Below are 16,065 nucleotides of genomic sequence, written 5' to 3'. Positions count from 1 at the left end.
GTGTGTTTGAAGTGGCCACACGTGACATGCAGTGGGAAAACCAGGCACCTGTCGGCCAAGGGCTGTTTTGAGTTATTTACAGATTCCAAAAGTGCGAATTCTAAGCTTTCCAATGGAGTCACATACAGAAATTAAATGATATTTGAGGAAGTTATGGCCGCTTGAATGGGAGGAAGCGATCTTCAAACATTCTGTAGTTTTTGTCACCTCTGCAGCCCAACACTCCAGAAATGGGTGTGAATAGATTTTTTTACTAGTTATACTAAGCCAGCTGTTACTGCATACACACTTCATGAACAGTGTTTTTTGGAATCATAATCAGAATAATTGCCTAAGTAGACGTGTATTACTACAAAGTTCAGTTTATTTGCAGACAACAATAACAAGAGTGTGTTTGGTTAGCCAAACAAAGCAAAATTCCACACCCCCAAAACCAAGCCATTTTCAAACACAATGTTTACCATTTCAAAAGATTGGCTTCCGTTATTTGAAGCATGGAGTGCTTTCTTTATAACTTCAACTAGCATGTTTTGCCCCCCCAAAAAATCACAATGAAGGATTTTGTGCTTTTTCTCCGTTTCTTTCATGCCGACTTGTTCATTTCCCAAGGCGCGTCACATACTGTATGTGTGATATAGCCCAGTGCATCTTCAAAGTTTTGTTTATTATGTGTCTGCTCATCATTGTCTGTGTGCTAGTCTCATAAGGACTGGGGATCTGTCCACGATGCACTCTGCTTTTCAAGTTGCTTCACAACTCCCGTGGGATAAACTGACAAACTGCTATACAGCAGTTATTCAAAAAGCAAACCAACATCAACTAAAGATGAATTATTACCTATTTAAGTATTTTGTGTTATATTTAATAAATGTGCAAGTATTTTATTAGTACTTTAAGTACCCTGCTGATAGAAAATACAGAAATTTCAGAGGCCCATTTACTGTAGACCTAAATACAGACAAAAACACAAAAATGATGTGGCATCAAGTCCTCGATAAGCTCTTCTTCCGGGGGAGGTCACAGCATTAATCAAAGATAAATGTATAGAGCAGGAGAAAGGGTGGTTGCAGATCTTGCATGCATATGCATTGGATTTAAATAAAGCAACAAGCACTCTAAAAATAATCTTTAAGTTAAACCTATTGACAGGATTTTGATGTGCATGTTCAAAATCATGACCTGAACAAGTGTTGGCAGGTCTACAAACAATATCAAATGAGGATTTATCTCACCAATATGGTACAGCCCAATCCAGTCAGTAGCATCCACCTCTTCTTTGATATCCCACGATATGACAAGGTTTTGCCCACGGTTCAATGTGAACTCCAGAGTAGACGCTGTAAGGGAGGAGCGGCTCTGTGATGTCACCAGGTCAGTGTCGCTGTTAGCCCGTGGAAGCCCAATAGGGCTGCTGACCACAGATGCATTATCAGGCGCTGCCCCGCCTCTCTCTGCCAGTGTCCGCAGGTTCTCTGGGCTGAGGGTATGCCGAAGGTGTGGGCTGCGCCTACGTGGGGCGGACAGGTGTTCACGACCACCAACAGAGATGTTGGGTGGGTTATGGGAGCGAGTCCTGGGTGGTAGGACTGCCGTGGCAAGGGACGGACGCATGTTGCACAAATCTTCAGAGGCAACTACAAGTTGTTAGATGAGGGGATGCAGAGATGAGGCGGAGCTGATTATCACGTCAGCTGGTCAATGAGGTGATAACACATTTTGTTAATTTATTTGTGCTGACTTCTGCTTGAACTATTTTGACTCAACAAGAAGAGTTTGCTAAGAGAATGGACAAGCAGAAACTACATGGGATTCCAAGAAATGGTATGTGGATTTCTTTTCCAACCAGGTCTTTGAAGGACTCAACAGCACTGGCTCCAGTCTGCACTCACATGAGAACCTAAAGACAGAGAAAAAAGACAAGCAGATAAATTTGAGTGGAAAACACAAAACACGGTCATCCCATTGCATGGTGCATGTTATAATCAACAAATGGCTGAATAAACATTCATCACAACAAGGGTTGTCAGCTGACGAAGAGCCCGTCACTGACATATAAATAATCTCACAAAACTGTTACGTGCTTCTTTCTTCATGACAACAGATAGTGACACAAATTATGTTGAAAGATATAAGCATTTAGAGATTTTAAAATGTAGAGTGCAGTATGAAATAAATGTATTATATTAAGTAATTTATGTTCTGATAACTTGCTGATATCAAAATTAAAACACAGTTATTTAAATACTCAGTCAGTGGCAGTTTTTAGTTGTTTTTTTTTTTTGATTTAAGAAATCCGCACCAAAGAAGTAAGAACAGACTGTAATGTCCTTTAGATCCATTCTCATATGTGAAAAGGTATTTCAAAGCTCAAAACTCCAAAACCTTTCAAACGCAAATTTCCAAAATCCAGGAGGACAGCAAATGTGGGACTAACATGAATATTGAATAAGTTCAGAAGAGGAAGACCATGTGTGCCATCTACCACTATTAAGATAGTTGAAGAATTGGGTCACTTATTTAGGAACACAAAGAGCATCTTGGACTGTATGATGTGGATTTCTTCTGAACTTTACAGTGGCTTCTTGCCCAGGTAAGAGTCCTATGGCTCTTACATGTGGAGTGCATCTGGGATCTATACTTGGCCCTTTTCACTTTTGCACTTCCTCTAAGAGCAATTCCCAGTATTTACTGAATCACATTTTATTTTAATGCAGACAACAGCCAGGTTGATGTGCCTTTTAAACAGGAGTGTAAAGCAGAAATCAAGGAATTGAGGTCTGTAGACATTTACTCTTGAGAACTGATGAGTAAGTAAATCAGTAAAAAGAGGTCAGGCTGACTCCAGAGTCAATGTTGATCTCAGTCTTTTCAGTTAATAACTGGGTTTCAATTACAGCTTTTCGCAAAATAAAAGTGAAATTTCTAAATGTTGACAAAGTATAATCGTGTTTTGAATGTGTTTCCTTATAACACTCCATATATTTTTTTTAAAACTTTATTAATCCCTGAAGGGAAATTACTTTACTCTCTGTTATTGTATAGGACATGTTTCTCACACACATAGGCCCAAATCACACACATGCACAAACAGGACCTGAGAACATGCATTAATGGAGAGATGTCAGAGTGGGGCTGCTTTTACAATGAAGGGAGCGCACCAGACAGGGCTCGAAACTGCAACCAAATTGGTTGCATATGCAAGTATAATTTCAGTGTGTGCGAGTGAAAGTTTTATCTGGTCGCATCCGTGCGTATGGATGACCTTATTTTGGACAGAGCAGCTGAGCGCTTTGTCACATTGCACAGAGTGCACTTCTCTCTCTCTCTCTTGCTCCGTGCTGCGGGTGAGGAGACGGTGCGCACTCACGCAACTTGGCTGTGGGTAATGCAACGGTGAATGCGGCGAGTATGAACACCAACGCGCTCCTTTGGAGTGCGTGCGGTTCGTGAACGGAGCCACACATAACGAACCATAAACTACGCGCTCACATTGAGGGCAGCAATAAAAAGAAAGAACGTGCTGAGCGCAGCGATAGAGCAGATTGACTACGATGCCAGGCCAGATGTTCAGCTGTGGTTCCCCTGGCTCCCTAGAGCTTGAAAAAAAAAACTATTGAAATAGAGTTATTTTTTACTTTTTTACTTTATTATTGATTATTGACAAATAAAATCAAGAAATAACAATTTGTTAACCTAAAATAAATCAAGTTGTGCAATGACAAAAAACACTATTCTGGAAGAAAATAGAGATTTTTATTGTGTGAGAACAGATTCATTTAACCGCCAATATGCAGGTTAAATATGCATGCTTTATGTGTGGCAAGAAATGAACAATTTCTTCTTCAAATTAAATCAAACATTATTCTATATAATTTGAACTGTATAGAATTTGATACACTGTATTGTCTACATTGAGAAGGTATTTTTCGGCTCCGGGAGGACTTTAATCCAGGTGAGATGAGGCAAAATGGCTGTGCCACCACTGGAAAAGTTAGTGTAGAGCCCTGGCATCAGAGCAGTGTCGGGGTTCAGTGCCTTGCTCAAGGGCACCTTGGCAGTGTTCGAGAAGTGCCCTGGCACCTCTCCAGCTACCAGAAAAACGTACGTTTTTTGGTCCACATCGGGACTTGAAAAGGCAACCCTCCGGTTCCCAACCCTTTGTTGTTTGCTGTTTAATGTGGCAGTAATAATTCTTCTGTCTCGCGCTGCTGGTATAAAAAATGCTTGCCTTGGTTGCAGCTTTTCACCCCACAGTAGCAGGAGTTGGTTGGGCTTGATGTGCCAGGACAGCTTGTACACGACCCCAAACCTGTCTGGTCTCATGTGGTACGAGACTGTAATCCATTGCCTGGAGGACATGAGATTAGGCGGAGGGGACTAACAAACCAACTCCAAAACACCACCAATGCCAGAAATGGCATAAGGTTGGGCTTGGGGCTAGCAACCCCAACTTGTAATAAACTCTTATGCTACAGAAATATTGATGAAAAACCGTAAACCAGAAAGGAAGACTCTTTAGTTCCCGCTAAAGAGAAAATAACGATGCACCTGGAAAACCACAGGGAGAAAGTGCATCCGAAGCTTCTTTTGACCTCTAGACGTCCCACCAACATAGCTACTGTACATGCAACACAAGAACCATGTTTGCAACAGGAAAGACAGCCATAATAGCAGAGGTAATGAGGAGGTCAGGGCTGTACACTAACTTTTCCAGTGGTGCCATGTGTGATCCATTCAAAATGTATAATCACATTTTTGTATATTATTTCTTAGAGATATTATTTCTTCAAGATATAGTTTTTGATATTGTGTGTGTGTCCTGTTCAGCACTTTATTTTGTTAATGTAGAGGAGCCAAACAGTCCATTATTGGGATTAATCAATCACTGAAGCACTCAAAAATAATTAATTTCACATTTATTGTGAACTGAAGCCTGAGATTCAATGGAAGGAAAAGAGCAGAACCAATGTGCGCAGGTGATGGCTCAACCCGGTCCCTTTTAGGTGGAGGTTTCCACCCCTTCCGTCAGAGAAAACCTGTGAAGTGAAATGTGCGGCTCGTGTCTTCATTTCTCTGAATCCTTTACCTGTGTTTTCCAGGTTAGTACGCTCTGAAAATCACACAGAAATAATACTGAAAGCTACATGTATTGTAGAGAGAGAGTTAGGCATCATTTGTGAGTGTGTTTTGTCATTAAATAAGGAGTTACGAGCGGAGGTAGCTCGCCGTTCGGCAAGTTGAAGTGACACGCGTGGTGCACCATTTTACAATGCAACGTATACCGTGATCTGTGTTTCTGTGGCTTCCTGTACATGTGATTTGTGAAATATATTAACAATATTTGGGATGCTGAGATGCTGAACACACAAATATTCTGCTGTGAGTTATTTTTGCAATAAGTTTGGTAAGAAAACGCTGTTTCAGTTCACTGCAGAAATAGGTTACAGTAAGTTGAGCTTAAAGAAGCAGTAGGTAAGTTTGTTTGTAAGAACTGTGAAGAGTTTAATAGTAATCTTTCTATGTCAAATGTGTCAGTCTGGAAACGGTTTAAACAGTGAGAATATGAATTATTGGTAAGAACAACACAATATATTGGCACTATGTCATAGTAGCCATAAAGTCAGTATAGATACTGAAATACACTTTCAGATAAAATATATATCTGGTTAATGTCTGTGAGGAAATTGATGAGTGAATGTGTGAAGGACCATATTGGTGTGTTTATTGTGTATTGAACAGACTGTAAATTAAACAAAAGGACATTGAAAGACATATAATTGTTTAAAAAAAAAGACAAGTTGAGTTGAATAGTGAAAGTTTAATAATTCCATATAATAAAGCAGAGAAAACCTGGGAAGAGAAATGTGCGGCTCGTGTCTTCATTCCTCTGAATCCTTTACCTGTGTTTTCCAGACACCAAAACCAAAATCCTTTTGTTGCTGTGGTCCGTAAGCCTTGGGACCCGTAACACATGCAAAAAAAAAAGGGTGCGACCAAATTCTGCGCTGGTCGCACCCTTTTTTTTTTTTGCATGCTGGGGAACAGTTGACTTAACTGGCCTATATATTGGAGATATATTTGCTAAATGTTTTCAGGTTTCGGTGTTAATATTAAGTTTTTCTGCAACAAGCAGTGGCTGAAATAACAGGTCATTTCTTTTATATAACTTTAAAAACAACATGTAACAAAAAAAAATTAAATACCAGCAAAGCAAAACAACAGGTTACATGTATTCTGTTTTTTTATTTAGCCGAAAGGCTGTACTTGAATTAACTTAACAGTAGCATAACCAACTTAGCATCTACATTGCTTCACTCCATGGAATTCAATTCAGAGGGTCCAGCTCTGATAGTTGATGGTCTGTAGATGTTGCGGGAGGTGAGGTAGGAAGGTGGCCGAGTCATTGCACGACGTGATTTATTTTAGGTTAACACATTGTTATTTCTTGATTTTATTTGTCATTAATCATTAATAGCTTCTGTAAAAAAAAACTATTTCAATAGTTTTTTTTAAAGCTATAGGGAGCCATTGCATGAGAGTCAAAGAGCCACATGAGGCTCCAGTGCCGCAGGTTTCAGACCCCTGCTCTGGGAGAACCACAGCTGAACCTCTGGCCTGGCATCATAGTCCATCAGTTCTGGTCCCTCAATGCTGATTCTGATGAGCCTGTTCTTCCTTTTTACTGCTGCCCTCAGTGAAGGACTCGTTATGCCTGGCATCGTTCGTGGACCGCACGCACTTCAAAAGAGCGCATTGGTGATTATAATCGGCGCATAATCACCGTTGTATTACCCACAGCCAAGTTGCGTGACCGCGCACCATCTCCTCACCTGCAGCGCGGAGCGAGAGAGAGAGAGAGAGAGAGAGAGAGAGAAGTGCACTCTGTGGGATGTGACGAAGCACTCAGCCGCTCCGTCACAAAATAAGGTCATCCTACGAACTCGCACAGATGCAACCAGATTAAATTTTCACTCGCACACACTGAAAAAATGGTCGCATATGCGACCAATTTGGTCGCAGTGTCGAACCCTGGAGGAGATACAAAGTATCTCTCCTTGGTCTGTGTGAAACCAGGTATTATACTCTGGACATTCAGATGACTCTGCACCACACACAGAGGGGGTGGCATTCATGGTTTCTACAGAAGCCCAGAGGGTCCTTAATAGCTGGGGACCCATCAACTCAAGGATTATAAGAGCCAAATTGCAAACTACACATGAGAAAATAAATCTCCAAGTAGTACAATGCTACGCTCCAACCAATGATGCAAAGGAGGAAGTCAAGGAACTCTTTTACAACCAACTATACCACACTCTTGAGTCCAAGAAAGCAAAGGACATTACCATTCTGATTGGAGACATGAATTCCAAGATAAGAGGTAACAACAACAGCTATGAATTAATAATGGGAAGAGAAGGACTGGGAACCATGAATGAAAATAGAGAAAGGTTTGCAGCGGCTTCTGCAGATAACAACTTGGTCATTGGTGGGTCAATTTTCCAACACAAGGATATACACGAAGTAACCTACGTGTCTGCTGACCATGTAACTGACCACATTTGCATTCGCCAAAAGTTCCACCGCTCATTGCTGGATACCAGAGTGAAAAGGGGAGCTGATCAACACCTTGCTATAGCAAAAATCCAGATGAAGTTAAAATGCACACCACCCAGTGAAGGTAGAGTCAAATTCAACATACAGTACTTTCAGGAAGTAGGTACCTCAAAACTCTACCAAGTCACATTACAGAACCGGTTCCATGCACTACAAGATCAGCAAAACTAAGAACCCCCTAGATCAGTAGACGATAGATGGACTAGTTTGAAAACTACATGCACATGAAAAGCAGTGTTAAAGAGGAGAAAGGTAAAAGGCAAACCCTGGATATCCATGGAAACATTCAAGAAATAAGGAGATAGAAGAAAAAAAAATGAGGTACTAAAGCAAAACCAGAGCAACTAATGCAATAGCACAGAAAGAGTATGAAGCTGCAAACAAAGAAGTAAAGAAAAGTGTCAGAAAGGACAAAAAGAAGTTTATTGAGGATTTTGTACAACAGGCAGAAGAGGCAGAGGGAAAAAACAATCTGAAGGAGCCAGGGGCTATGGGGGGGCTGGAAGGGCAGCAGGAGGTAGGACTTAAGGGAGCCGGGCCTCTACCACCATCAGGGAAGCTGGAGAAGGCAGGCCCTCCCATGACTTGTGCCCAGAGGTGCACAGAGTATGGGCAGTCACCCATCATGCAGATTTATACATGGGTTATGTAGACCCATTATGTGTGACGTATGCATACTAAATTAGGTGCATGCGTGTGCAGGCTTGGTGCAAAACAACCGGAAGACTGCTGAGGCAATGGTGCACGGGAGCGGACGGAGCGTTGTTTCAGTCTGGATCCAGTAAAAAGTTACCATAAAAAGCTGTAAATGGACTGATATACAGACATGGGACAGTGAGGAGGAGACTTAATGTAGAGATGGAAACTCATCCATTGAAACTGATCAGAATACGCGGAAATACACGGAAACCCTTGGTAACAGGAGTACAGCAGCCCGCCTACCTGCCCTTTCATAACAAGTAGTTATAAGCATCTACTGTCATGCCCTCTACCTCTGGCATCTCCTGAACTGGTCCGTTGGCACCATCTGGTGGTCTCCATGCCTCACTATCCAGACTACTCAACTCTAATCATCAGGATTGCTTCCAGCTGCGGCGGGGAGTGGTCACACCACTACTTAAGACACCGGCAGACCACAAACCGACGCCAAACTGTAAGCATTGCAGACTCTGACCCTCTCAGCCGATGGGAGCTCTCCTGCTTCCTTCCCTCCTGGAACCATCATCACCGCTGGAATCCCTCAGCTCACTCCACCCTTCAGCTGGTTCTTCCCCACTCCTGTGCCAGGCTCCTTCGTTTCGGCCGCGTTGGCTGCAGCTCGAGCGTCTCTGTGTTCCTGCCCATTTGGGGTTCAGAGGTTTCCTTTGTTAGTTTAGTCATTCTGAGTTTATGCCTTTAGACCTAGGGTTCTGTTTTTTCATCAGTAGTTTCCTGATCGTTTTTAGTTAATCTTAGTATTAGGTCTCCCTCAGTTAGCTCAGCACTTAATTTCTCCACCACCCCACTTAGGGCGCTGGTAGGTTTTCTGTTGTATTCAGTTTTTGTGAAATAAATCAGTTAATTGTATCTGTGCCTCCTGTTGTGCTGTCTGCGCTTGAGCCTCAGTTCCGTCTCGTGACAGTACAGTTTGGCCATAATGAGCTCAGCAGACCGCACTACAGATGAGGCCTCAGCCGCTCATCATGCTGTAGTTAGTCATGACGCAATTCTAGGCCGGCATGATGAGCTACTCAAGACTCTCGTGTCTAGCGTTAAAGCTCTAATCAGCCAAATGTCTCACCTTACTGGTCAGCAGTCCGTGTTAGCATCTTCACTAGCTGCGTCAGGTTGCCAGCCTACCCCCATTAATGCCCCCGAGACGACGGTTGTAGGCTCTCCCTCTGCCCTGGCCACAGTAGGCCGTGAACCCACGGTTCCGGTTCCTGAGCGCTATGCTGGAGATCTCGGCTCTTGCCAGGCCTTCTTGACTCAGGTTTCACTCGTCTTTGAGTTACAACCGACCTCCTACGCGTCCGATAGGGCTAAAATCGCATATCTAATTGGCCTTCTACGGGGGCCTGCACGGGACTGGGGAACAGCTGTGTGGGAGAAACAGGGGGAGATCTGCACCTCCTACTCCCGCTTCTCTGCAGACATGAGGCGCGTCTTCGATCACCCAGTTCGGGGGCGAGACGCTGGAGATCGCCTCATGGCCCTGAGGCAGGGGGCCCGCAGTGTTGCAGAGTACTCCGTGGAATTCCAGGCCCTTGCAGCTACCAGTGGGTTCAACGATCCGGCCCTCCAGAGGTCATTCTATAGGGGACTGTCCGAGGCTCTGAAGGATGAACTCGCCACCAAGGAGGAGGTGGGCAGCCTGGAGGCCCTAATCTCCCTCGCCATCCGGCTTGACAATCGCTTGAGGGAGAGGCGCAGAGAGCGCGCACACTGGAGGGACTCAGCACCCTCCCGCCGACTGAGTCCCACTCTCCAGCCTGCTACGCCCACACCGTTCCCTGAGGCTGCCTCCGAGGCCATGGAGGCACTTCATTGCTTCCTGCCCCAAGAGACCAGCAAAAAAGAGGGCTCACTCGTGACAGGGAGTCTACGAGTGAGCCGGACTGCTTCCACCTCCCCTCATCTGTTACAGCTACCCGCTACACTCAGCTATCAGAACCACTCACTTTCTGTGACCGTGCTGGTGGATTCTGGGGCCGAGGAGAACTTCCTTGACTCGGACCTCGCCAGGCAGCTCTACATCCCGTCGGTGCCACTGGATTCTCCCGTGGAGGCCCGTGCTCTCAACGGCCTCCCCCTGGCCACGATCCACCGGAGAACAGTTCCTGTCACCCTCCGGTTAGCAGGTAACCATCATGAAACACTAACCTTTCACTTGTTGGAACATTCTCGCCCACAGTTGGTGCTGGGGCACCCCTGGCTGATTAAACATAACCCCTCCATTGACTGGTGCGGCAGCCAGGTTAAGTCCTGGAGTACTGGGTGTCATGCTAACTGTCTCCGTTCAGCCCCATCCCCTGCTCCAGTAAATCCCAAGCCAGATCCTCGGCCTCCGGACCTGTCCGGCGTTCCTGAGGTTTACCATGACCTAGGTCCAGTCTTCAGTAAAGAGGATGCCCTATCCTTGCCTCCTCACCGGCCCTACGACTGTGCCATCGAGCTCCTGCCTGGAGCCACTTTGCCCTCTGGCCGTCTGTACAACCTCTCTAAACCCGAGCAGGCCGCCATGGAAACTTACATAAGGGACTCCCTGGCAGCAGGTATCATTCGGCCCTCCACTTCTCCGGTAGGTGCGGGATTCTTTTTCGTAAATAAGAAGGACGGGTCCCTGCGACCCTGTATTGACTTTCGGGGCCTAAATAATATAACCGTGAAGAACAAGTACCCTCTACCTCTGATAAACTCTGCCTTCACCCTCCTCCATGGGGCCAAAGTGTTCTCCAAACTAGACCTGAGAAATGCTTATCATTTAGTGAGAATAAGAGAGGGAGATGAGTGGAAGACGGGTTTTAATACCCCCCTGGGACACTTTGAGTACTTAGTAATGCCCTTTGGCCTCACGAATGCCCCCGCCGTCTTCCAGAACCTGGTTAACGATGTGCTCCGGGATATGATCAACCACTTTGTGTTTGTTTACATAGACGATATCCTGATTTATTCCAGAGACCAAGAGGAACACGTCCGCCATGTCCGCCTGGTTTTGGAGCGCCTGTGGAAGAACCGCCTTTTTGCTAAAGCGGAGAAGTGTGAGTTTCACATTACTACAGTATCATTTTTGGGTTTTGTCATCTCCCCAGGACGTGTTATGATGGACCCGGCCAAGCTATCGGCTGTCTCCGAGTGGCCCCAGCCAGAGACCCGGAAACAGTTACAGCGTTTTTTGGGCTTCGCTAACTTTTACCGCCGCTTCATCCGTGACTATAGTAGGGTGGCAGCCCCTCTCACAGCCCTGACCTCCACCTCAATTCCCTTCCAGTGGACCCCCAAGGCCGAGCAAGCATTTCAGTCCCTCAAGGTACGCTTTACCTCTGCGCCTATCCTTGTTCAGCCAGATCCCCACCTTCAGTTTGTGGTCGAGGTGGATGCCTCCGACTCCGGGGTTGGGGCCGTACTCTCCCAGAGGACCCCATCTGACCAAAAGCTGCATCCCTGTGCCTTCTTCTCTCGCCGCCTGACCCCAGCAGAACGGAACTACGATGTGGGGAACCGGGAGCTGTTGGCGGTCAAGCTCGCTCTAGAGGAGTGGCGGCACTGGCTGGAGGGGGCAGAGCACCCATTCATTGTCTGGACAGACCATAAGAACTTGGAGTACATTCGTTCAGCCAGGAGATTGAACTCTCGGCAGGCCCGCTGGGCGCTGTTTTTTGGTCGCTTCCAGTTTTCCCTCACGTATCGCCCGGGGTCCCGTAACATCAAGCCGGATGCCCTGTCTCGTCAGTTCTCCTGCGACGAACCCTCTGGTGACCCTGAATCTATCCTTCCCCCTGCTCGTCTTGTCGCCTCTCTAACCTGGCAAGTGGAGGATCAGGTCCGTCAAGCACAGTCCCAACAGCCAATCCCAGGTAACTGCCCGCCTAATGTTCTCTATGTTCCTGAGTCTGTGCGTACCCAGGTGCTCCAGTGGGCTCATACCTCTCGCTTCGCCTGCCATCCTGGGGGCTTCCGGACCACAGCCATCCTTCGGCAGAGGTTTTGGTGGCCCTCTCTCGAAAGGGACACTCGGGACTTTGTCGCCGCTTGCCCCACCTGCTCCCGGGGCAAGACCCCTTACAGACCCAGCTCGGGTCTCCTTCAACCACTCCCGGTGCCCACTCGGCCTTGGTCACACATCGCTGTGGATTTCGTCACGGGGCTACCCCCCTCTGGAGGTAACACGGTCATCCTCACCATTGTTGATCGTTTTTCCAAAGCAGCACACTTCGTCGCCCTTCCCAAACTCCCCTCAGCCAGGGAGACGGCATCCCTCCTAGTTGACCACGTCTTCCGGTTGCATGGGATACCAGCAGACATTGTCTCGGACCGGGGTCCACAGTTCATCTCCGGAGTCTGGAAGGCCTTCTGCGCTGCCCTAGGGGCCACCCCCAGTCTCACCTCTGGCTTTCACCCCCAGTCTAATGGCCAAGCGGAGCGGGCCAATCAGTCTCTGGAGACGTACCTCCGGTGTCTGGTCTCCTCCAACCCCACTGCCTGGGTTGAGCATCTGGCCTGGGTGGAGTATGCACACAATTCACAGATAAACTCTTCTCTGGGGATGTCTCCTTTTCAGTGCTCCCTCGGCTATCAACCTCCGTTGTTCCCCTCCCAGGAACAGGAACTCTCCGTTCCCTCTGTACAGACCTTCGTCAGCCAGATCAAAAGGGTCTGGGACAGGGCCAGGGCCAGACTTATTCAATCAACTGAGAGGATGGAGCGGCAGGCCAACCGCCGTCGCTGCCCGGCACCAACCTACTCTGTGGGCCAACGAGTCTGGTTGAGGGCCAAGGACCTCCCTCTGAAGGTCGAATCCAGAAAGCTGGCACCCCGGTTCATCGGTCCCTTCCCCGTGGAGAAGATCATCAGTCCGACAGCGGTACGTCTCACCCTTCCCAGAACTTTGAAAATTCACCCCACGTTCCATGTCTCGCAGGTCAGGCCCGCCAGGGACTCCCCCCTGGCTCCTCCTGTCCCCCCCCCCCCCCCCCCCCCGGCTGGTGGATGACTCGCCCGCCTACTCGGTTCGGCGCTTGCTGGATGTCCGCCGCAGGGGTCGCGGCCTCCAGTTTCTCGTGGACTGGGAGGGTTACGGGCCTGAGGAGAGGAGCTGGGTTCCCCGCAGTCAGATCCTTTGCCCTGACCTAATCAGGGATCTCAAGCGGCGGCGTCCTGAACGTATTGGTCGTGCGCCTGGAGGCGCACGTAGGAGGGGGGGTACTGTCATGCCCTCTACCTCTGGCATCTCCTGAACTGGTCCGTTGGCACCATCTGGTGGTCTCCATGCCTCACTATCCAGACTACTCAACTCTAATCATCAGGATTGCTTCCAGCTGCGGCGGGGAGTGGTCACACCACTACTTAAGACACCGGCAGACCACAAACCGACGCCAAACTGTAAGCATTGCAGACTCTGACCCTCTCAGCCGATGGGAGCTCTCCTGCTTCCTTCCCTCCTGGAACCATCATCACCGCTGGAATCCCTCAGCTCACTCCACCCTTCAGCTGGTTCTTCCCCACTCCTGTGCCAGGCTCCTTCGTTTCGGCCGCGTTGGCTGCAGCTCGAGCGTCTCTGTGTTCCTGCCCATTTGGGGTTCAGAGGTTTCCTTTGTTAGTTTAGTCATTCTGAGTTTATGCCTTTAGACCTAGGGTTCTGTTTTTTCATCAGTAGTTTCCTGATCGTTTTTAGTTAATCTTAGTATTAGGTCTCCCTCAGTTAGCTCAGCACTTAATTTCTCCACCACCCCACTTAGGGCGCTGGTAGGTTTTCTGTTGTATTCAGTTTTTGTGAAATAAATCAGTTAATTGTATCTGTGCCTCCTGTTGTGCTGTCTGCGCTTGAGCCTCAGTTCCGTCTCGTGACATCTACAGACTTAAAGGGGACATATCATGGTTTTAAATCCTTCCTTTTTAGATATAAATCATACAGTTGTGGTCTATATAAAGCGGAACTGCAATGCTTGGGTCTGAATTCCTCATTATTATAGCTCCACAGACCCCTTTTCTACCCTTTTCTGATGTGCTTCTGAGAGCAACTCGTTTTGGTGCGGTCTCTTTAAATGCAAATGAGACACTCCATACCCCGCCCCCTCTTCAGGTGACACTCGGTTCATCTCCACCCTGCTCGGCCATTTTTGTAGTTTGATAGAAGAGATACGGCTATGTAGCGGCGCATAAACTTTTTATTCAGAGGTTATTTACAAAATGTCAACAACAGAAGACTTCTCCATCCAGCTTTACATGTTCGAGCCAGAGTCGGACCCGGCGGAGCGAGATGAAAATGAAGATGAACCTGCAGAACCCTAACAAGTGAGCTAACACAAGCACCGCGCTAACGCTAGCGCCGAACTAACGCTAGCGCCAAGCTAACGTCACGAAATGCATTTTAATACAGTCTTTTCGGAGACAAAAATGGCAAAATGAAATGACTAATGAAAACTTTAGACTTAAATTAAACCACGTAGGCCATATCATCAAGGATCTAAAACGAGCACACAGCGCTAACATATGAAGACGGTGCAACTGCTAATGCTAACAAAACAATGACAGGGACGTCTTATCATCACACTTTTTAGCGTTATTTACAGCTTACCGAAGTGCTCTGTTCGTCGTCTCCAAAGATAGAAGGAATTGAACCCTCAATCAGACAAAGTCTTTCGGCAAATCCTTCTTTATACTGGCGGAGGTTGCTGAAGCAGTCATCCTTGAAGTGCTGCACGCACACAAAAATGACCTTACCCACAGATGTGGGTACATTTCTGTGAAAAATAAAACTCAACCAGGCACTTTGAAAAGGTTCTGATGCTGGGAGACGGTGTAATGAAGCGTGTGGGTTACTACATCCAACAACCAAACATTTTGATTTATCCTCTCGTAACTTCGGCATCCTTGAGCTTGGACTACAAAATAAAAGCGAGAAATAAAAATGGCGGATTGCTCGAAGTGTTGGACCTGGAGTTGATGTACTAATTTAGCAGTTCCGCTGCAAATACTGTGATGTAATAGTTCAAAAAACGTAATAGAGAATAGAAAAATCGAAACAGATTGAAAAATATGAGCAAAACAGAATATAAAGATAACTATGGAGCACCTGAAGAGACTAATTAGATTTTTTCTGTACTTCTAAGCACTCTAAATATCCAACAAAATGCATTTAAGGGCTAAAAAAAATGGATTTAGCATGATATGTCCCCTTTAATGCTTTTAGGTTTTCTTTCCTATATACACTGGATTTTTTGATTAGATATGTATAAATGTCTGGCCAGTGAACATCGGGCCAGGAGCACACATCAGATGACCACTCGCTTTCAGGAATGCTGCATGGGTCCCACAATCGTTCACCTGTACTAAAAGTGAGTTCCCTTAAATAAGCGGCTGCGTCCTCAGGTGACAAGCTTTCTACATACTATTAACTATTTTCAAACCTTAACAGCGGTTCATTCATTGCCATTTTTCAGTTTTTCAAGCATCACATATGTAAACAACATGGTTTCTGTGCAGAGTATGCGTGTGCACATCAGTCACGTGTCCCACTCATTCTCCAAGTTAAAACGTATTAAAAACCACTTGAGGAGCACAGTGGGACAAGGGAGACTGAAAGGACTTGCCATGATGTCTATACAGAATGAGAAAGCAAAGAAAATTAACATACAGGGCATCGTGGACAAGTTCACGGAGCGCAAGGCTTGTCGTATGACCTTCAAATAGGGGTGAGTAGGTCTATAGTACTTCATATTGTGCTTGTGAACATGTGGGCCGCTGTGCCAG

The 16,065-nt window shown here is 46.4% G+C and overlaps 1 protein-coding gene across 2 annotated transcripts in view; it reads right to left on the bottom strand.

Annotated features, from left to right (window-relative positions):
- Positions 1 to 16,065, bottom strand: part of hecw2a (HECT, C2 and WW domain containing E3 ubiquitin protein ligase 2a) — an 84,201-nt gene that overhangs the window by 48,722 nt on the left and 19,414 nt on the right. For both annotated transcript variants that reach the window (XM_028435878.1, XM_028435876.1), the window contains exon 2: positions 1,233 to 1,897. In XM_028435878.1, the coding sequence (XP_028291679.1) occupies positions 1,233 to 1,611 (379 nt within the window). In that variant the 5' untranslated portion in view covers positions 1,612 to 1,897. The remainder of the gene's footprint in view (positions 1 to 1,232; positions 1,898 to 16,065) is intronic.

Source organism: Gouania willdenowi, chromosome 21 (assembly GCF_900634775.1).
Source record: "Gouania willdenowi chromosome 21, fGouWil2.1, whole genome shotgun sequence".
Taxonomy (NCBI): domain Eukaryota; kingdom Metazoa; phylum Chordata; class Actinopteri; order Blenniiformes; family Gobiesocidae; genus Gouania; species Gouania willdenowi.
This window is presented reverse-complemented; position numbering and strand designations above follow the sequence as displayed.